Source organism: Triturus cristatus, chromosome 7 (genome assembly GCF_964204655.1).
Source record: "Triturus cristatus chromosome 7, aTriCri1.1, whole genome shotgun sequence".
NCBI lineage: Eukaryota > Metazoa > Chordata > Amphibia > Caudata > Salamandridae > Triturus > Triturus cristatus.
The window spans coordinates 1,550,858,306-1,550,881,963 of NC_140590.1; the positions used below are offsets into that span (position 1 = coordinate 1,550,858,306).

General features: G+C 44.8%; 1 protein-coding gene across 1 annotated transcript in view; it reads left to right on the forward strand.

Annotated features, from left to right (window-relative positions):
* STK4 (serine/threonine kinase 4) overlaps nt 1-23,658 on the forward strand; it is a 238,879-nt gene that overhangs the window by 39,012 nt on the left and 176,209 nt on the right. Inside the window, exon 2 of the mRNA XM_085619348.1 lies at nt 9,750-9,830. Within this exon, the coding sequence (XP_085475474.1) occupies nt 9,750-9,830 (81 nt within the window). The remainder of the gene's footprint in view (nt 1-9,749; nt 9,831-23,658) is intronic.

Consider the following 23,658-nt stretch of genomic DNA (forward strand, 5'->3'; position numbering starts at 1 on the left):
AACCTTTATTTCTCCCTTGGCAGAAAAGTGTTCTCAGTGCTGCTTACACTTATAAGGTCCCAAAGGCGAGACCTATTTGCTATTCCAATGCTTGTTTAAGTTACCCTCCACTATACTGACTCGTCATAGGCCTTTTATCATTGAATACAAGAGTTCCACTATTCAGGCGGGTTGTTGCCCACGCCGGTGGCTGATGTTACCGGCGTGAGGAGTGGCATGCCACCAACTGGTGGGTGAGGACTTCCGTCTTTAAAAGAAGGATTCCCTCTCAAAAACTTCTATGAGTACACTATTGCTTTACTTGTCCATTCACCTGCCTGGTACTCCTAGTTGACGCTTCATCACTATATACAATTACAATCTCTGATGTATTGTCTTTTTTTTAAGTTTGTTTATTTTTTATTCCTTGCGTTACCTTCCTATCACCGCAGTGAGAAATATGGATTGTCATTCATCTTTATCTTGGTACACTGAGGCCAGCAAACCAGCTGCTTAGCAGGAATTAGTGAGGGAGACCTGTTGAAATACTGGACTAGATTGTAATCTGAGTTTGTAGCTGAAGCTGCCCAAAGGTATACCTCAAGGGTACGGATCCACTCCCTTGTGTGTACAATTTCTTCCACACTGTACTGAAGCCTATGTCAACTTTGTAAGATGCCCTAATTATATGTTCTTGAAGGATTTGACTAGAGTTCTGGTCTTCATCGCAAAAAGGAAACAACACTTCCAGGGTGCTTAACAGTCAGAGAGGTAGAGGGACTACAAGGCTGTGTGAAAGCTGCACCCTGCACAGTCGCGCATCCATGGATGGAAGCAAGGTGGGCAGGTATACACGAGCATCAGATGCCGTACGACATTTGAGATGCGGCACTACACAGGACTTGAATTTGCAATGGTCCATGTGAGTTATTCTCTGCTTGTGAGGCTGTCCATTGCATGGGCCATGATCTAAAACTCCAGGATGAGACAAGACTTATCTGGAGGGATTGTAGGTTATATGCAAAAGCATTGCTTGAGCACAGAAATGCTAATTGTTGGACCTGGCATCATTGGCATGAGTCTCTCCTCCATTTTTTTTCTGTTTGCCTCCTCTGTTTACGATGTTTTTGCTGGTTTATTGCTTTGGGCACTGTGCCACTGCTGATCAGTGCCACAGTGCAAGTGCTCCCTATGTTAAATTGTTACATTGATTGGTATTACCATGATTGGCTTGGTTGACTTACTGTTCAGACCCTAGTCTAGTGCACTGCGTGTGCCAAGGGCATGTAGGTTGACTGCTGCTGGTGGGCTTGCAGCACTGGTTGTGCCACCCACAGAAGCAGCTTGTAAAATGTGTCTCAGGCCTGCCACCGCAGCGCCTGCGTGCTGTCCCTGACTGCCATGTCGACTTGGCAAGGAAACCTACTTGCCAGTCTCTAAACCTTCACTTTGCCACATTTCAGACACCTCTATGGTAGGCCCTAGGGCAGGGTGCATTGTTGGTAAAAGGTAGGTCATGCCCTGATGTGTGTGGCATGACCTAATAGTGAATTACAGCCATTTTCGTTTTTCACTATTGAAGGGCTACCTGCCTCCAATAGGCCAGACTGGGCAGACTGATTATTAACTCCATTATAATCTATCTGACTCAGGGAGCATGGTAGCAGGTCGAGTTTAGTATCCCTGAACTCAGAATTTAATAACACACCCTTTAGGATGGATGGTTTTTAGATTCTGTGTTTGAAAATAGCCCTTTTAGAAAGTGGCTATTTTCTTGTCCAACTATCCACCGGTCTCTGCTGGTTTGGTGTGTGTGTCAGGGGCTGGGTGGCTCCAGAGGTCTGAATGAGTCAGTGTGGGGTGAATGAGGCATTTACACATAGAGTGAGGGAAGAGTAGCCTGCCCTGCCTGACACAATACTGGCTCCACCTCCTGCTGGGCGACTGATAGCCCTGCTCCTGCCAGTGACAATACTGGCTCCGCCTCCTGCTGGGCGGCTGAGGACTCTGCTCTGCTCAGTGAATAGGCCAGGTGCCTCTGCCTGGCAACACCCACAACGAACCTGAGATGGGGGGAATTTCCCTGCTTGGACAAAGGGAACAAAGGAGAAAAGGGGTATAAGAGAAGGACCCCTGAACCAAAGACTCAGATCACTTCTGACAAGGAAACCTGTACCAAGGACAAGAAGCCTGCTGATCTAAGGACTTGCCTCCCCCTTCTGCCAGAGTGCTGTTTTGCTGTGGAGGAACCTGAAAGCTGCTTCTTTATTTTTGCCAAGGAACAAGGAGAGAGGAACTTGGTGTGTACTCTCTAAACGCTTGCTAGGAAATCTCCAAGGGCTGGAAGAATGCCAGTCTCCTGTTGAAGTCACAGGGCCAAAGGACTTCACCATCTACTGAATTGCTGGAAAGTGTTGTTTCCAGTACACAAGGGAAAATCTGCAGTCTCGACGCTGCCGACGCCGCCGAATCCAGCTCGACATCGTGAGTAACGGCTCCAGTGTCCCGAGCCTTCGACGCCGGCCGCCGGGCCCGATCGACGCCAGCAGCAACGCCAGTGAGCAGTGGGTATCTGCCCCAGTTCCAAGTGACCCCGTCTCGACGCCGGTATCGACGCCAGGGAGGAGTGAGTATCGGCTCCACCTCCAAGCGACCCCGTCCTGACGCCGCTGCTGATCGCATCGACTCGACGCCCTTCTCGACGCCGTGAGCGCTGCTCCGGCCCGACATCCCTCGACGCCGCTGCAGATCGACCCGACTCCGAGGCACGATCGACACCGACCTCGATGCCGACATCTCGACGCCGTGGATCATCGTTTTCTTCATTTGTCAAGGTACTGTACTTGTGGGGTCTGTTGCAACTCCAGGCTCGACGTAGCGCTCCTCGCGGTAAACGCCGAACCTTGGGAATCTTGTAGACTTGACGTCGTGTGACTCCTGTGGGGGTCACATTGTTGCCAAAGAACTGTGTTTCAGAAGAATACTCAATTTTGTTGCTAAAGAACTATTTGCCAAGAAGAAACCTTACTTGAACTATCATTTTTCCTTTCAAAGAGTATTTATTAAGACTGTGGTATATTTTTGTCGTTATTTGGTCTTGTGCTAAGCCTTATATAAAAATACTATTTTTATAATAACTTCTGTGTCGTGTCCATCTGTAGTGTATTCACTTTATTACTGTATGTGGTCATAAATGCTTAACACACTGCCTCTGAGATAAGCCTGTCTGCTCTGCCAAGCTACCAAGGGGGTAGCAGGGGTTATCTGAGTGTGTAATCCCCTTGCCCTGACTAGAGTTGGTAGGTCCCTATTTGTCAGAAGTGTATACCTCTGCCAACTAGAGACCACCGGTTCTAACACTAATAATGGTGAAGTTCATCTTCTACATGCATCCCAAGACACCAGCGTGGTCTAAAGGGCTTCTAGAGTGTAACAGAGGTAGAGATGGTGTTGCATCTGTCCTTAGTGCCAAGTACATTTTAAATACTTGCAACACATTGCCTCTTTTGCGCCACTGAACTAAGTTCTGTATACGAATAACAATTGTTTTATTCTTTAGCAAGATTGTCAATGGAAGGGTGCTGGAAACTCAAGAAGTATGTTCATGTTAATGTTACTGGGATTTATAGAGCGCACTGTTACCAAATGGTGTCCTGGCGCTGACCAGTGATCGAAAGTTTAGACACACTTCTTTTACCAGAAATCGGATGTCCTGAAAAGCCATGTTTTGTATGTGAACTACTTTAAAGTATACTGGGCAATGGATTACCGTTCCATTTCGGCTGCTCCAGAAATAGAATAAAGAATTTTACTAGATACAACTGATACACAGCAAGACACTTATTTGAGAAAAAGTATAACTTTTAAACTTTTTCTTCCAAGGCAGATTAGGGGTTCCAATCCTTTTATTTGAGGTGTTTAAAAGCGCTATTCACCACCCTTCGTTGGCCCAAGTTAAAATATTATTATAGGGGGCAGAGCTGATTTGTGTGTGACCTGATGGAGACGAAAAAGCATGAGTAAGGAAAATCAACAACAATATTTTAGAGAATCTTATAGAGGAATACATTATATTAGCAAATCAGGATATTGACGGGAGCGTTGGCTGTGACGTGATGGTGTATGAAAATATGATCAATGACTGTGCTAGGGGATCAAATATTATTGAAACCCGTAGACCGGTGCAGTAAAGTTCATGGGTTGTCAAGGAATCAAAACCACATAAACCACTGCAAACAAAGCCTGGAGCATCTACAAGTCAGAAAAGTGTGTTCAAGATATACGAGAGGAGTTGTTTAAGGTGAGTGCAGTGCAGGAAAGAGGATGTTCTGCTAAGAGACGGGCAGAGAGAAATGGTCGAGATCGGAACGGGGTCAGCAGGGAGAAGGAGATGTCTAGTGGCAGGACTGAGACTCATTTTGAAATTTCAAAAAGATTTTCAGTGGCTGAAAAGTTTATATTCTGTGGCCATAAGGGGTATTTCTGGAAGGCATTTTAAAAGAAGAGAAAGGCCCAATGTGCTGCTCAATAAAGGAGGAACATGAGAGCGTGAATGACAATCAGTCTAATACAGAATGTGCAAGGAAAAGGGAAGGAGAAAAATAAATCCCCGAACTGCAAGATTTATGTAAATAGGAAGTAAATGTGAGTGCCGGTTTCATTACATAGCAGACCACTGTGCTCATCAAAACTCCATTTAATAAATTCTGACAAATCTCAAATTTAAGGGTTGGCATTTTTCGCAAAGGCTAAAACTGGCACGCAAAAGAGCTGTTTGTCAGAGAGTTCATTTCATCATGTCCAACTGTGAGAACCTACAACAAGAAAGTATACGTTGTGGGGAGAGTGTTATTGTATTCACTGGAGGTGGCCATATCCGCCTGATTTGTCTGACAAGTTGGATCCACCAGCTATTCTGCTATTGTGCTTGGTGAACAGCAGCAAGAAAAAACATCTGAAGGATTCTTTGGAGCATTTGAATAAAAGGTTCTGGCGGTGTTCAGTTCAAATATTGGCAGGCTCAGTGGAATGAAACATTGCTTGCATTGAAAGCTGGTGCAATGTGGCATAAAGTGAGGAACATACATTTTGTTAGAGCATAAGAATTTCACTATTGTGGTGAATCAACTGTGCAAGCAAGATACAATAGAACCAATAGACTTATCTTACGAGATGACCGCCATAGTAATGTCACACAAGGCGACTCAGAATTTCTGAGTATGAATTCACTTTTGTAGCCTGAATAGGTAACGTTTGTGGGCGACAGCTGTATTTTGGCATGGCTTCTTGAGATTGTATTAACGTTTGTGGGTTGGCGCTGTGCTCACTACATTAGATTTGTGGTGCATGTACAAACAGATAATATTCAAAGAAGAGTACAAACGTTTGATGGCTTCATTACACCTGATGGTGTGTGCAAGTCCAACAGATTGCCTTTCAGTTTGGTTAATACTTCTGTGGTAGTTTAGATTTGTTTTGCTCAATTTGCTATACGGTCAAGAAAGCATCGTTGTGTTGCAGAATGGCATTCTGATGTTTAGTCAGTTTTCAGGCTATAAATCTGGGTGAAGCTTTCAGACTTTGGAACATCAATCCTCAAATAACTTGAGGGACTTTCAAAAAGGAGAACCACAAGTTTGGTCAAAGAATGACTTAATATTTGGATCATACCATTAAGTAGAGGGTACTGCTGCTCAAAAAAAGCTGTGCAGGCAAATTAAATCGTGTAAAAACCATCAATTATGGAACAATTAATGTCCTTCTTGGGAACAGATGAATGCTATTTGACAATTATCAATAATTACTGAAAAACGAAGTGGAAGAGCGATAGACATAATGTGTAATTTGAGCATACAGTCCCATCTTATTGATTGCCAGTGGATGCGAAACTGGAAATGTGTTGGCACAACGGGTGGAAGGAAAGGAGCAAGAGGTTGCATTTGGCAAGATGCAGGAATTAGTATATTTGCGCACCATGAGACTGATGCTTACAGGTACACTATTTTCCAACATTTATATAAGCATCTATATTTATGATTTAACATGATTCTCATGATCAATAAGCAGATGGCCAAGGTGCTGTTGACCTGTGGAGCAAAAACAGTCACAGCGAAGCCGGCTAGTTTGTTAGGTATCTACATGACTAATAAAGGGATAGGGAGTACGAGAGAAAGGTTGCACTCATGAGAGAGTGGACGAACGACTTCATCTGCTCTTGTTTAGTACCCACTAAGTGTGACTTTTGCTTGCAGAAGTGTGGTGTAGGCATATGGAATTGGATGAGGTTGTGTAATTCATCAAACACTGTTTGGTAACCGGATGACCTGCAGAGAAATGTCTAAATCAAGAGTTGCAAGTGGTTTAGAAGGTGAAAGATGGGTTATCATGGTATAGTGTTAGATTGGTAACAGAGGGTGGGGTGCTCAGGGCAGCTCCTCCAGCTCACAAATTTGAAAAGGCCAGGATCAACTTCCAAGCCAGGGGTCATTTAGGGATTTCCACAACCAAAGGAGAGTCAAAATTTATTTTGGTGGTCTTTCACGGATGCTTTGGTTGCAGCGAAGGGGAGAAGGGTGTGTTCTAGGTTAAACAAAACAAACGCAAGATATGTAAAGCAAGTGATAAGCTTTGAGTGTTGTGCCTTTGTCCATTGGAGTTGCCTGTTGGGATGTTCTGCAAGTTGGCTATTGATGTGATGAGACTATCTAAGGTCTAACAGGACGCATGTGGGTTTGCATCAGTATTAGTGAAAAAATCTTCAAAAGAACCGTATGTTTGACCTTTGCTCTCTTATAACAGTCCCCAAGAAAGGAGCATAGTCAATCAAGAGAGGTCTTGGAGTTTTACCATGTTCTTAAGATGGGAATATGCTAATGTGTCCACGGTAACCATCAAGCCAAAAGATAACAATCTAACAAACAATGAAAGATTTTTGTGACCTCCTGTGGCAAGACCGCTCCATGGCACAGTTGGAAACGTGATGGGAGAGTAGGAGAGCACAGATGGTGTGTTTGCCACGTACTTAGGTCTAAGGTGATGATGCCGCCTGACTTAGTTATTTTTCTCCCAACTCAATATATTCCAGATTTATATTATTTGTCGAGTGAGGTGGTTGTTGACTGCCTACATCTTGTGGGATTAGTGACCATGACTCACAATTTCTTTCAGGAACTCCATTTCACTTGTCTCTTTATCCGCTCCATCCTTGTTAAGCCTGCTTCCGATTAAGGATCGGTAGCACATTCCTACTGTTTGTTAAATGGTGCTTGATGCATAATACTTTATTAATTGTTCACTGGATTCATGAATTAATGTTAAACATAATTCATTTGGTTTAGACCGGTTACTAATAATTTAAATGTCAGAGAAGTGCCCTTACTATGTGATTATACTCCAGAAAACAATTCTTTTACAAAATGAGGCCAAACCACCTCATATTGAAGAAAATGTAAGCAATATACTTTGAGTCACTGTTACAGTTGAGGAAATCTTACTGCTTGTAGACTTGTAGAAGCAAAGTTTTGATGTAGAAACTAAAGTAGCAGAAGCTACATACCCACATTGCTGGACACTCACTTGAGACGGTATTCAAAATGGCTTTTGAGAAAAGTTTCAAATCCTGTGATACTGAATGAGGAATATAGGATACTTTTACTACCGTTCCATCCAGAACATTCACATTGACCTGTATGGCACTCCCAAGTAATTGTGATTCCACTATGAAGTAACTAAGAGACAGCAAGCAGTGTTCTAAAAAACTCCTAAATAGCTAAATATTCTAGTCTCTGGCAATTACGTGATTACTTGTTCATCTTCATGATAAAGTGTGGTATATGTTTCTGGATTTGAGTAGAAAGCAGTAGATTCACTTCACTGTGATACATTATGTGTTTTTTGTTTTGTTCATTTAGGGAGGGAAAACTATAAATAACTAGCCGAAAATAGTAGGGATGTCATAGTAACCATAGCAAGTTCACCACGACCCTTAGTATATTCGGGCCTACAGCTGCAATTTCTGTGTTTGCACAGTTCCAGAAAGAATTGCGAAGTGTATCCTGCCAGATCACACCCAAATTGACCTGCGCTGGGAGTCTACCCCTTTCTGTTTTCGGAGGGGAAAAAACTATGCTCAATATCTGGAAAGTCCATCATAGATTCTACAGAATTCAACCATGGACGATTGTTTCTCTCTCAAGTCTGTAGCAAGTCAGCATGTCTAGGAGTATTCAGCTTCATTTTGTCATAAATAGTGGTCCATCGTGGTTCATTTTGTTTTCTTTTGTAAATTAATCGGGTACACATCATCTCTGGGGTCTCTCAGTGGAGCGATGCATTGCTCTTGATGGCCCCAAATGGTTGGTCTTGCTGGATATTTTGGTACGTTTTAGACCTTTATATAGGACACTGTGTGCCATTTTGAGGCCGTGTTGCACATTTAATTATGTGAGAATGCCACAGAATTTGAATCTGGGGTTTCCATCTTTTGACTCATTGTGATGCTGTCTTTTTGTTATTGTGCTTTTGTGTGCCTGTGGCCTCATGTTCAATCAGTTGTGGGAATTTGGTTTTGGTTATTACTGGAACAATGGCACATAAAATCTCCAGATATCATTGTTCTGTTTAGTATTCATACCCTAATATTTTTTTTCTGTTTTGGGATTTACAACTCTCTCTCATTTTGTCATTGTATTTCTTAAATCATTGACTGTAGGGTTTATTTAACCTGACATCCCCCTATTATGTCTGGAAGAAAGTTTGGTATTCATTAGCTACCAAATGAGTGAACCTTAAAGTCTTTATGAACTCCTTGTTCTGCTTTTGTGACTGTTGAGTCATTATTTTAGATGCAAGTTCAGGGCGTTTGCATAGATCAATCCACCCTTTAATTCAGTGGTGAAGAATGTGATTCAAGTGGTGTCATATTTCCTTAGAGGGTCTGTGGTATTGCTGTTGTCTAATTTTCTGATTCAAATATCAAGTTAAGATTGTAAACATGAGTATGTGTGGGTTGCTACTTCTTGATGTAATGGAATTATATCTGTATTAATACAATGTAATAGTTAATTATAGGCCTTATATAAAACAGATGGCTCTCACAAATTTAAATTGATGCTATAAATGTTTGGAAACAGATGGCTCTCACAAATTTAAATTGATGCTATAAATGTTTGGTTTGAAAGATTTTGTGTATTTTGTTCGCAATTTATTCTGGAGCCCGATATTTCAGATTGTTGTAGTACGTCTTTGATAAAAGATGTGGACAGAGTAATATAAGATGTTATATTCATAGGTAAAGTATCCACACCAACTACCATCTCTTGCTCCCCTCAGTGACTGCCATTGCTGGAAAATGTGGCTCTTCGTTCTAGTACTGGTGTTCCATTAGAAAATATCCACTTAGTTATTAGAAAACTACCACACTAACACTCACCTTATTTTGAAGAAAACCTAGCAAAACAAAATATTAGCCCTGATCCACAAAAGGTATGCAATAAATGCCTCTGGACAACTCTATACCATTCTTCCAGGTGTTTCAGTAACATTACAAACTTTCCAATATCTGGTGCTGGGTAAGCATGTGAGAAATATCCCATTAACCATCTTCTTGCCTTCCTGGTTAGTTTGTCCTTCTAACATGCATCATGTTTTACCCCTGGTTTTGTTAACTAGAAATGTCTTGACTCAATGTTCTATTGTAAAAGGAAAAAAAAAAACAATTTTCGAGAATACCCCTTTCTTCACACAAATTAAGAGAATTTTTCTCTTTTTAGGCAACTGAAAAAACTGAGTGAAGAGAGTTTGACAAAACAACCAGAAGAAGTTTTTGATGTTCTAGAGAAGTTAGGAGAAGGGTAAGTAAAACACTAAATGAAGGGGATTCCGGGAATATGGTCCTGTGCAAGAGTCTTTTGTCAAGCTGTGTTGTTTTTTTTTTTTACTCTGCTGCACCGTGGATAAAACGGAATATACTTTTTGTTCCAGTAAAATTTGAATCGTTTTCTGACATGTAAATGTCCTATTTTTAAGAAAGTAATCAACATTTAAAACAAATTCATCAAATTAAATATGTAAACGGCCTCAACACCACTTGAACTCCAGTCCAAAAGAAATACATTGTTTGTTAATGAATCAATCTAAAAATGAGTTGACTGTCCTATGTTGCATTACCTTTTTATTGGACTACAAACACAAGTACCACACTATATACTACTATTATCATTTTATTAGCTGATACTGGTATAAAGTACCACCCATACATGAAACCTATGTGGTCTTACTAGCTAAGGTTCTACTTTAACTTTGTTGCTACTGTCTCCATCCGTCATGATCCTTACAACTGCTAATTGCAAGTCGAGGTGAGGTTTGGCAACTGCTTTTTAGGTGTCAGAATCCTCAATCTAAAATTTCTTGTGCTAGAACCAGAAGGCAGTACTTGATGCCTAATATTTACATGGGAGGTAATGGTGATTGGGCCCACGAGCTTGCGTTCAATCCGGCTGGCTCTTACGCAGCTAGGGCTGAAGGGCTCTGCCTTTCCTAGACTTTTTTTTTTTTTAAAGAAACCTTTATTACACAATAAAATACATACAAGGGCCTACAACCACCAAGGCCGGCCGCTACAGAGCCCAAGGGCCCACAATGCAACGCCACACATTCAAATGAACCAGAGGCGAAGTTCCCGGCAGTTCGTGAGCACATGCACCAGGCCGTGGCCATAGGCCAAGAGCAATCGGAAAAAGCAGTTTCATTTTCTATTAAATACAAAACACACTCAAGGCAATGAGAGTCCGAAATAGCAGCGTGCGCTTCCCAGGACGGGAGACAACGTACAGTGTCCAAAGCAGTTCTTGACAGGAAGTGGTAGTGGGGGGCAATGGGAAGACAAAGTCTGGAACACACCTCACACAATCCCGATGAACGCGTGGCTAGGGGGACAAAGCCATATCGACCTCTAACGGCAGAGGCGGGGTGCAGATATGCCCACGATATAAATTCCATGGACCCCATACCTTAGTCCATTTCCCAGGCTTGCCTCTCGCCACATACACCGTCTTTTCCCTAAACATACACCAGTCCATGTTCTCCTTCCATACCGCGACCGTGGGCGGCCTCGGGGAACCCCACAGCTGTGCAATGTTACGCTTAGCCACCATGTACCCCAAAGTCACCCACTGCTTCTGTGCCACATTATAGTCATTCGGTTCCCAGACATTCAACAAACACCTCCTAGCCTCAGGCAACAGAGCAACGTGCGTGACCTCCTTCATTACAGCGTGGATACCGTTCCAAAATCGCACAACCTCCAAACATTCCCATAGGATATGAAGAAAGGTACCCGACAGGCCACATCCACGCTTACACATTCCATCCATCGAGTAACCCATACGTAGCAGACCGGGCCCCGTGACATACACTCTGTGGAGGATCTTCAGCTGTACGAATCGTAAGCGGGCCGGGATCGCCACCTCTTTCGGGGAGGCCACCGCCGCTACCCAGTTCTCATCGTCCAGTTCCAAGCCGTCGCCCGTCCATGCCTCCCGCAGACGGGTTAGCAAGTCCGCGCGATCATTAATAAGTTTTTTGTAGATCAGAGAAATAGTGCTGTCGGGCACATAGCCATCCAACACTCTATCCTCCAGCGGGGAATATTCGGGAATAGCAGCCACGTCCGGAAAGACCGAACACAGCGCATGGTAGACTTGTGCATACCGGAAGTACTCTCTATCATTTAATTTGTATTCAGTTTTAAGCATTTCAAACGTTTTGAAAGACCCCTTCGCCCAGAGATCACCCACCTTACATATACCAATCATATCCCATTTCTCAAAGCCTTTCGTTTTCCACAAACAACCCAGCCGCCCGGAGGCATACAACGGCGTCGCCCGAGTCAAGCGATCCCTCCACCCCATCGCAGCATTCGCCGCATGCCACACACGTACCGCAACCTGCGTGGGTCCTGTCAACCGTTCATCCGGGGTCACCGAATACAGCGCCCTATTATAATCCCCACCCGGGTGCAGTAATTTATCCATCTCGAAGGCCAGATTTAAGGCAGGACCGTATATCCCGTGGTTCACCGCCGCCAACTGAGACGCCCAATAGTATCTTTTAATATCGGGGAGGGCGACCCCCCCCCCCCCCCCCGTCGTACCAAGGGAGCGTCAACTTGGCGAGAGCGATCCGCGGCCGCCCGTCCCAAAACAGTTGACGCTGAAGACCCTCCACCTCCCGGAAATAACGGGCTGGCACGACGTCTAGAGTATTTTGCAAAGCGTACAAGAAGCGAGGTAGCGACATCATTTTAAACAATGCCGCCCGTCCGAGCGGCGAGAGCGGAAGTCGTCGCCACCTCGCGACGTCTGCCTTCAATCGCTGGAGGGGAGGGAGAAGGTTTCGCTCATAGCGGACCGCGGGATCCAGAGAGATAAAGATTCCCAAATATTTGAACCCCAGTGTAGCAATCTGAATAGGGCAATCCCGCGGCAGGAGGGGGGCCTCGCCCGAGAGGACGTAAACACATTACTTGGCCCAGTTGATAACCAGGCCAGAGTTGCGACCAAAGGAATTCAATACGTCCACCAATACAATTAGCGACTGTCGGGGAGAGGTAAGATACAGAAGGATGTCATCCGCGTAAAGGGAGACACGGTCCTCAAATTCCGGCGTCCATCTAATGCCCCGCAGCGACGGCTCCCAACGCAACCAGGCGGCAAGAGGCTCCAAAGAAAGTGCAAAGAGAAGGGGTGATAACGGACAGCCCTGCCGCGTACCTCTCCCCAGTGCGAGGGGAGCAGACACCCTGCCATTCACCACAACCTGAGCCAATGGGTCAGCATATAGTAATTTTACCCAACCAATAAACTCAGGGCCGAACCCGAATTTCGCCAACACGGCCTAAATATACGGCCACTCCAAAGTGTTGAACGCCATAGTAGCATCTAAAGATGCCAAGATGGCCGGCTCACGTATAAGCTCCGCTCTAGCAAGCACGCCATGCAACCGCCTCAAATTCAGGGCGGTATTCCGATGGGGTATAAAACCGGACTGATCCTGATGAATCAAGTCGCCCATGACCCGAACCAGCCGATTGGCCAATACCTTAGCCAGAATTTTGGGTTCTGCGTTCAACCGCGAAATGGGCCTATAGGAGGCGCAGCGATCTCGCTGCTTCCCCTCTTTGGGTATCACAACTATGGTGGCGAGACGCTGGTCAGGGGGGAGGAAGCCCGCCGCACGTGCCGCGAGAAACATGTCCCGAAGATACGGCCCTATCTTATCGGGACGCAACTTATATAGTTCAATGGGAGGACCATTAGGACCCACAGCCTTACCAGACGCGATCGAGCGAGTGGCCAAAGCGATCTCATCTGACGACAACTTCGCCGCCATCAATATTGCATCAGCCTCCGATAGGGTTGGCAATGCAATGTCTCTAAGCAACAGATGAGAATCCTCCTCCGAACGCACAGAAACCGGAGAGTATACCCCGCGGAAATAATCCGCGAAGCAGTCAACAATCTCCACAGGGTCAGTCACACGCACTCCATCCAGTCTCCCCACAACGGGCACCACCCTGCTCGCTCTCTCCTTCTTATCCAACCAAGCAATCAACTTTCCGGCCTTATCCCTCACATCATACAGTCGTCCTTGCTGCTCTCTACTCATCCCTTTAGCGGCCTCCGTGACTAGCGCTCTATACTCTGATTGTTTGAGGCTGAGAACGTGCAATTTCTCATCAGTAACACCCCGCTCCAAGTCCTCCTCCATTTCAGCTATTTCAGTTTACAGGCGAACCACCTCTGCTCTCCCGCACCTCTTAGCATGGGAGATAAGTGACCAGGCCTGCCCCCTGATCACCACTTTATAACCCTCCCATAGGGAGACAGCCGATGACACCGACCCCACATTATCATTGAAGTAGTGATCGGTGGACTTGACCAGTTCCGCGCGGATCTTAGGGTTACGTAAATACCAGGGGTTAATGGGCGCTACTCTCCCCTCTGCCCCAGGGACAACCTTCAATTGCAACCATATAGGGGAATGGTCAGAAATACCTCGGGCCAAATGACGCACCTCCCCAATCATCCCAGCTTGGATCACCGGCATAAGCATGTAATCAAGTCTCGAGAGACTCCCATGGGCCCCCGAGTGAAAGGTGTATTGCGCTTGTCCCGGGTGCATCAATCTCCAGCAATCTACAAGTCCCAAAGTGTCCAGAAAGCCACCCAACCAGGCCTGAGCCCTAGGGAGATCCCTGGGGGGGCAACGGTCTTCCAACCCGGAGACAACAGCATTAAAGTCACCCCCCAACACCAGAAACCCCCCCAGGGAGTCCCAGGACCAGGCGCCCCAAATCAGCAAATGTAGCCGTCTGTAACCCCGGCGGCACATAAACAGCAACAAGCGAGACAGTCCTACCCTCCCATCTCCCCACCAGTGCCACATAGCGCCCCCTATCATCATGAAGCACCTCGTCCACCTCCAATGGGAGAGAGGCCCTAACCAAAATGCCCACTCCCCTTGAGCCAGAAGTGAAACCAGAGTGAGCGGCAAGGCGATAGCCCCTCCTATTTAGGGCATGGAAGGAGTTCCCAATCAAATGTGTCTCCTGCAGGAAAACAATGTCGGGCGAAATCCGTTTCAAAAACTGCAACACCACCCCGCGCTTGATCCTGTCCCCCAATCCATTCACATTCCACGAAAGGATTCTCAATCCCCTACCCCCCACCCCACTCCCGTGCATGATACCCACATCCCGGAAAGCACAACCCAGACAGGTCAGCAGAGAACTTCACATTGCCTTGCGAAACAAACAAACAATCCCCAACACCCCCCCTCCCCCACGATCCCCCAACCACAACTCCCCCCTCCCTGCACCCCTGCTTGAGCCCAAACAGCCCCCCCAACTCGCAGTGTGCCTGTCGACCTAACGTGTACCACAAAAAGAACCCCAGAAGGAGGAAAGGGCCCCAATAAGCTCCCCACAACCTCCAAGCATTTGAAGGGCATATTGTGCCAAACTAGAGTCCAGTTGAGCCAAGGTACAAAACGTCACCAGTCCAGTCCATCACCAGGAACCAAGTTCTAGTCCTGCTCCACCAAACCCTCTTCGCTCTCCGCCATCCGACCGTCCCGATCCTGTCCCCGGGGCAGGGCATCCAACCAGTCTCCAACCGCCTCCGGCTGGTCGAAGAAGTGTGAGCGACCCCGAAACTCAACCCGCAGCCTAGCCGGGAATAACATCGCATATTTCAACTCCATGTCCCTCAAGCGCCGTTTGACGCCCAAAAATCCTAGCCGTTGTTTTTGGACCGCTTGCGTGAAGTCCGGGTAAAAGCTGACATTAGAGTTCTCAAACTTCAGCGGCCCGGCCACCCTCGACGCCTGAAGGATAGCATCCCTATCCCGAAAGTTAAAGAGTCGGGCGATGATAGGCCGCGGGGGAGCACCCACTTTGGGCGCACCACCCGGAATCCTGTGGGCCCGCTCCACCGCGAAGAACTTGCTCAGTCCCTTGGGCGCGAAACGATTGATCACCAGATCCTCCACAAAAAGATCCACCGCAGAGTCCTCCGATCTTTCCGGCACTCCAATGATACGGACATTGTTCCGTCTAGCCCTGCTTTCGGAGTCCTCAAGTCGACGGTCCGTCAGGTCACTGGCTAGCCGCAACCCACGGACCTCCGTCTGCAGGGCAGCCACGTCCACAGTTAGGCTCGACGCAGCTTGAGCCAAGGAGTCGACCCGCTCGTTAGTTTTGGATAGGTCTGCCCTGACCAAATTCACATCGATCAGGACCGCGTCCAATTTATAAGCCAGGGTATCAAACTGCTGACCCACAGCAGCCTTCATCTCCTCAATGGCGCCCATGACGTCCAGTAAAGTCAATTCTGACCATGGGCCCGCGACCTCTTTGGACCTCTCAGGCGATTTATGCGAGCCACTAGGGGATCCGTTTGTCTGCGCATAACGATCCATGTTATTGACCTGAGTATAGGCTCCTCTCCGGGTTGACTTGGGTTTCGACTTGTCTCCGTCTAGTCTCGCCGCCATCGTCCGGAGGCCACCAAGGTTGGTACCCGCCAGCACCAGGAACAAGGACCAGGTAGCTAATTCAAGTGAACACAGCCGTCGCAGACAGTAAGCCCGTGTGGAGTCCGAGAGTCAGGCCAGACACTCCGCCGTCCACGCCCCTCTGAAACACCAAAGTCCCTCAGCCGATCTCAGAGAACAAGCTTGAAAACGAAAGTGAAAGTGCGGGGTACGTGGCAGGTCAAGCCCAGCATGCCGCTGTTGTTCACTTCGTACCCGGGCACCTCACCAACTCGAGATCGGGACCAAGGCATGAGCAGGCCGCAAACTTCGGAGTGCAACCATTCCGGTTCCCGGCGTCCGATCCGAGTTTGGAAAACGGGTGGCACCTCAGCGCAAGTTAATCAGCAAAAGCCCGTCAAATAAACCAGGATTAAGTCAGGATAGACGTGGGAGGCTGCGGAGGCCCCCGAGAGCCGTAAGCCTACGCGGCCATCTTGGTTGCGCGCTAGGCTCCTCCCCCTTTCCTAGACATTTTAACGGGAATAAAGGCAGTAAAAAGGGCACAGGGTCTGTAAACCTTGTTAAGGCAAACGCTGAAAGATTGTAGCAACTAGCCAGAAGCTTCTCTTGCAGGCCACTTCTTCTGGATGAGCCTCGTCTAAGATCAAAGTTATTCCATACTTCTCAGTGGCTCTACACCAGTCCATCATGGCAGAGTCCATTCCTTTTACATGAGTCCTTTCCTATTTTGTAGATGCATATAGGGAGCTGAGCAGAACCCATCCTTGTGTGGGAACGCAGCCTCAGTTCATCTGTTTTTTGCTGCTAATGTTCCACATCTTAGCCTGAGAATTCATCCAGTCGGTTGTCTAAAGCCCTGTTCCTCTTCGGAGAGTTTCTTCAGAAGCCTGAGTCCTACTTTCATCTTGGAAGGTTTGTCTGCCTTTGGCTTTTTGTCCTGAAGATTGTGTATCGTTTCTGAGGGCATCTGGTCCTTGCACATGCTACTGTGTGCGAACAAGGTTGCTTCCCGGAGACATCACTCTTACCTCAGAGAAGCAAGATCTAAGTAGCCAGAAAGATCTTCATGTCAAGCACTAGACAGCTTGGAGGTTGTGGCAGCTACCTTTCTCTGGGGCTGTGGGAATCCTTTTCATTCTCAGTACCCCAGCCGGAGAGAGATTTCTGCTATCACCCTTGTGTCCTTAGTATTACATTCCTTGTGGTGTGCAAATACCAACAGACACAGGGGTAATCCCAGGGATTCCATCACCAGTAACGCGTTTTCTCCTAGCCCGACAACTCCTGTAATTGAGCTGTAATACACCCAGCAGCTGTGGTCGAAGCCGGACTAGTTTGGGGTGGGGTAATGGAGGGAGGTAGGGTAAAAAGCTTGGGTGGTGGTGTTTTCTTCATCCTCCCTCCAGGACTAAATAGAGCTTCCATTATGCAGTATCATTTTCTGCAATTGGCTTGTAGGTCCAATAATGAGTTCACACCCTGCAACACACTAAATCATGTAAAAAACATATCCTGCATGGTTTAACAAAAATCGCTAAAATTAATGTAGTTGAGGCCTGGTAGAAGAGCATGGATTTCAGCTCCTCACAACAAAACAGTGTCAACGTGTAGACCTATTGATGACTTTTAACTGTACAAATAAATGTTGAAAATTGTATTATAAAATTAAGACTGTGTTAAACACATTTAGCAGCATTGGTGCCTTAAGTCTTTGTCATTTAAAAGAGGGGTATAAAAGAAAATTGCTTCAGTACACATTCAGCCTCCCACAGAAGAAACATTGCTCTGTGTCTTTAAGCATTTAAGAACTCCATACTCTCAGCATGAAAAAGTTATTGTTAGCCCATGTTTTTTTCCCCCCCTGACAGCGTGGGTATGGTCCCATTTACTAATCCTGGCCCACTGATCTACCTCTGTAAAAAAAAAAAAAAGAGTGCATAGGTTTTCATTTTTGGATCATTAGAGAAGTAATTTAGCTTGGATAGATATTGCTCATCTGGGCCGAATTTTTCTGCATGACTTTTTTTAATTGGCAGATGTGTTGCAGTGATGATGTAATATTGCGGGAACCAAGAGACCTATATTCTTCATTTTGGTGCCAAAACATAGGTTTTTAGAGCCAAGTAGTCTTATAGAGACAGAAAATATCTCCTCCGCTCAACCCTTCCGCCATTTTCCAAAATGGCAGCTATAATAGAGGAAGAAGAGGCATATATAGAATTGAAACAAATAATAATAGTTTTTAATCCTTTTATGTATACACCAAACTATGTTTATGAACTGAATATGAAAAAAAATGTTTATCACTCCTGTTTTAGACACATTTTCATAGTTCACTTTATTTAATTGATTTGGCAATCGCTCATGGTACATTTGCAGAATGTTGAACATCTGAGAAGAGCATATATCGACAGGGACATCTTTTTGTAGTACAGGTTTTGCAAGTACGTGTAAGTTCTGTGGCTAGAGGCTTTAAAAGTGTCATAGGTTTTAGCACCCAATCAATATTTTCCCCACCAAATTCATATGGATCTTTCTCTACATATACATGATCCAAAACATTTACACATCTTCTGATCAAGTAAAATGATCTTTCAATGTGTCCACGCACAGAATATGACATCGGTGGGAGGGCACTTAGTGGGACTGATCTCTTGAACTCACTGTACTGAAGATCTTCAAATGTGTGACAGTCAGAACTCTTTGTCTACACACGCACAAGGTATTTTTCTACGTCTATAAAGTCACATTCTTCTTTTTCAGCAAATCCTTTTAGAAACTTCACAGGTTCAGTAGTTAAAGCTCCAAGCTTTGTTCCAAGTTTGGTCATAGTGTCATCGCCCGTCAGAACATGTGCCTTGATAAAAACACTGGGCATCTCTGGGTCAAGTTTCTTGTACAGAATATGAGGCTGGATTAAGTGTCTTTTCTCTCCTGCTCCATAACGTATCCATAACTCTGACAATCCTTGTCTTATGAACCCTGCAACAAATCTAAGTAGCACAATAATAATATACGTGTCATTTGATAATACAATGACTCCATTGGAATCATTTCGATCTGCCCACTCAACATGTGGTACAACACGAATGTCCGCTTCTTCCAATTTGCTGTTAAGGTCTTGAACAGTAACACCTGTACCTTTTTGAAATATCTCTGCAGGCACCAACTTCTCATTGACAATCATTCCTTACTTGGAAATTCAGTGTTCACTGCAGCATCCGCAATGTATTGGCGAATTAACATCTCCAAGTTAATCTTGTTCGATGTTGATGACCAGAATTTATCAAGTTGCACAGGTATAGGTGTCAAATATTTGATGCAGGCAAGGTCAATTGTTCCACTTGTAGTCATTTGTCTGCTTCTGTCACATTCTTTGATAGATAGTTCAAGATAACTGTCAAAGACAATGTACAGTTATTGCAAGGTGCACACTGACATGGATATCTGTAGAACAGTTCTGAACGACCTCTCCGAAGTTTTGCTGGATGTAATTGTGACATATAATCCACAACAACAGCAGTTTTCGATGAGGACACCTTTTCGAATTGAAATTCTTCAGGTGAATGTTTTTTTTCGAGCTCTTGTATGAGTTTGTTCTTTACTGGTTTGGTTGCAGCATCTCCATCAAATAATGCGTTTTCTGGAAGAAGATCATGCTTTAAAATGTCCTTCATAAATTTTCCCCTTTCTTTTGCTACATCCATCTCTCTCTGTGCTTGACAAAGTTGTTTTTTTGTAACCTGTTTTGTAGCGGCGGGTTGGACGAAACTCTTACTATGGCAATTCAAGCGTGGAAGTTTAGCTTTAGTGATGATGTCAAACAGCTTTTTCTTTTTCAGTACAAATCTCTCAAGCTTCAGTTCTGTGTAGAGTTTCGATCCATGTTCCAGGACATCTAGTAGACGTGTCTTTATATCGTTATCCACATATTTTAGTTGGTCACGAAGCTGTGTAGTCATACAGGCTCCGTCATTTCAAAGGGATTTCCTTGCTGCTGCATGAAATGAAGAAGGCTGTCAACATGTTTATTAAAACCTTCCTCTCTCTTTCCCACAAGTTTGTTGTGAGGAACAGGTTCACGATGGTCCATTAACTTTCAATTTGTCATCTCTCTGAAAACATTGCAAATATTAAGGACTTCATGATAAACTAGCTGCCATTGAGCAACATATTCACTTTTAAGTGTCTGAGCAACATTGCCTTGGAGCTTTTCTGTGATATCTGGATCGTCTGTTCCAGTTTCTTATCTGGAGCAACACCTTTGAACCTTCTACCTCCATCTTCCACCACAAAATGTCTTTGGATTCATTTTCTGTAGAAGTATGGTTTTTCCACCTCTAGCTTCTTTACCCTTTCCAAATACCTGGACCCTTATGTCAGGTAGTTTATGCAGTAAAATTCATGAAACACAGTAATCAGTAACTCCACAGTCTTCAAGTGCAGCTCACGATCACCTTCCCGATCAGCATGTACCAAGTTTTTCACTAGAGCTATCCTGTGTAAAACATTTCAGTACTAGCAAAGTTCAGATTTTTTTCACATCCTTTGACAAACTCTACGAACTTGGTTTTCTGTTTTTGAACTGAGCGTATTGAACATTGCCTGGCTTTGCATTATATCTTTTGAATGAAGTGCACCCTGTGCCTTGTTCACTTTTGAGATAAGATATGCAAAACCTGATTTGTTATTCTTGTTCTAGAAAACATTCAAACATAATGTTTTTATAGCCTCAAATATGATGAACATACCTTGTAACGAACGAACATAATGAGTTCCGCTCAATCAGGGGTGTGGAATTTAATAAAATATCTACTTGTCCATGGGGCAAGTTGCTTCATAAATCAACTTGTCCTGTAACAAAATCCACTTGTCCCTTTGGTGCCATGTAGTGCAGCGACAAATTATCACAGAAATCTCATTATATAAGAGCTCTGATCTAGCCTCTCTGATTATGCCAAGGCCATATTACTTACAATCCCCTTATGTTGCCACTTTTCCGCGGATCTACATACTAGGGCTGAAGGTAGTGGTAAGCAATAGTTCCATGAGTAAAATGCCCCTTTGAGTCTGTGCAAACCTGCTAACTTGCATGCTTTAAAGGTTTTCAACAATTCTTCTTAAATCTTTTACCATACTGAGAAATGTTTGAAAGTTACTCCTGACAATGGCAGACTTAAACCTTCTTCCAGAGTTGGGAATAAAGTGGTTGGAGGGAAAGGTAACTTGCAAACACTCAGATTTTCGCATGAGCAAATCTACACATGCATATTTGCTCATGCTAAAATTCAGTTCACAAATGTTTTCTAGGAGTACTGTTTCTCGTCCTCCTTCTGTAAATTCTTGGGAATTCACGAAAGCCGTATAAATGTAAATGTAAGTGTAAATTCACGAAAGCCGTATAGCTGCACTTAATGCAAGAACATATTCCATGGATGCACTTTTGAGACTTTCCTTAATAATTGGGCCCCTAATTTGGTCTGGCGTTGACCCTGACCTTTTGTGTTTATTAAAATTCTGTCTCTCTATATCTGCTGGCTTCGCTGTGAGTGACAAAATTCTGCTCTTTCACAAGACGCATATCTGCACACAAAGTAGTTTTGTTCAGTGCCAGTAACTACTGTGGCGGTGTGTTCTTTTTGAGACCCAACATTTTTTGTTGTGCTTTTGCCAATGTTTGTTATAACGGTGAGGGCCCGGAAGCTCCCACACCCATAAGGTTTTACAAAAACCATGCCAACACAAGTTACACATTGACAAAACTAAAAAGCTGACAACCGATTTCAGACCTACTGGCCTTGCCAATGCTTGTTTATTTTTGCTTCCCATAATTTGCTTTAAACTGGTTACACTGATTTTCTATTATGAATATTTTTAGGAAATACTAGCATGCATCAACACACGTTACTAAATGATGCTGCAAAGAAATGGTACCTGAAATTTTACAGTAGTTTGGGAAAATATTTTTTTTCCTGCTTTCATTTTTTTATGAACATTTTATTTTGAAAGCAAAGAATCATCAGTCTTGCTTTCAAGCTTCTGCAACTATTTGCATCCAATCAGAGAGCATTCTGGGAGCATTATACATAGCCTCTTATTGTTAACTTTGAAAACTTGTATACACATTTTTATACTGGAACCACTATCTGTAGTGCAGTCTGAGCTTACAACCTTTACTTCGATCCCTCACCCTAATAATAAAGACTTTCAATTAATGAACCATAAATAAAAGTTTGAACAGTATTAACATATGGGCAAACATATTACCTTCACTGCAAACAGTGCCCTTCCCTGATCCATAATGTGGTACTGCAGACTGGAAGCCAGAGGGTTTGTGCTGCACATGGTTGGGCCTACTTGTCCCAAGGACACAATACACATGAAAACTTGTTGCCCTTGACCCCAAACAATATGTCCTGGGTGTCGGGCTATAGGAATACCACATCCCTGTCAACACTGACTGGACAGTTTTGCTTCCAAAGTTTTCAGCCTCAATAAGTGCATCGTCTGTGCCACATCCACTGAGATAACTTCCTGCACACCGCAACGCAACATTTGTTGTGTGTAAAATGCCCATCATTAGATGAAAATCATCAAATTCTACTGGATTGCTCATAAACATGTCAGCTACATCGTGGACACCTTCATCACAGAAAATTGGCAGGATACTGGTCTTCAAGCTGAGCTTGCACATTTTGGAAATTTTATAGAACTGTGTATACTGTTGAATAGTTTGTGACTGGAGTTGGTATTACTGGTAAAAACCCACCCTTCTTCGATGGGACTTTATGGTGGGAGATCAGAGCATGAATTCCAGCCACAGAGGAACTGGCTTGTAACAGGGTTAAAATGATGACCAAGACCAGGTAGATGTCGTAGGATACGTTTATTATCTCTTGAACAACAGCGATATTAATAGACGCACAGAAGATTATTTTCAAAGTCACACCAGAGTTTTGGCCCTCTGGATTGGATTCTGCAGAATGGTGTCTTCTACTTCTTTGTATGTCGGGTGGACCCTCAGAGAAACATACATTGGACAGACTGTTAGTCGTAGGTTTTTCCCTGGGTCACATAGCTGCCACCACACCGTGTACTCTATCCAGCAGATTGCCGTGGGTAAGAAGTTGCTTACTGCAGTATTCTCTTCATGACTAGTTAACCCCGGTAAAGAGAAGAAACCTGAACTAGTGCCCCCCCACCCCCCGGTCCTGCCGTTCCTTTGGTTTAGTCAGTCGTGCTCCCCGAATGCCCTATGTAGTGTTGGGCTATTGGACTCTGAAAATGTCTGGTGCCCACAAGCTCGCGCCTTCGTGACTCCCTACTCCCCCTCAAAACCCCATTATGCCCCCATGCCCAAGAGACCACCCTATGAGGACCCTTCCCGGTACTCGCCTGAGGCTGTGACATCGGTCAGTGAGTCACAGCAGTCTCGTCCTTATCGCCTTTCCCTGGGGTGTGGTCGAGTTCCTCTGGCGGCTGATGCTGTTCCGCGTCACGGGTCTTCGCCTGTACTTCCGTCTCGTGGATACTAATGTCCTCTTCTCCTTGACTCCTCTTTCTGCTGTCCCACCTTCTGCCTTCTTCTTCATCTGTCCTCTCTCCGTTGAAACCTCCTCTCCG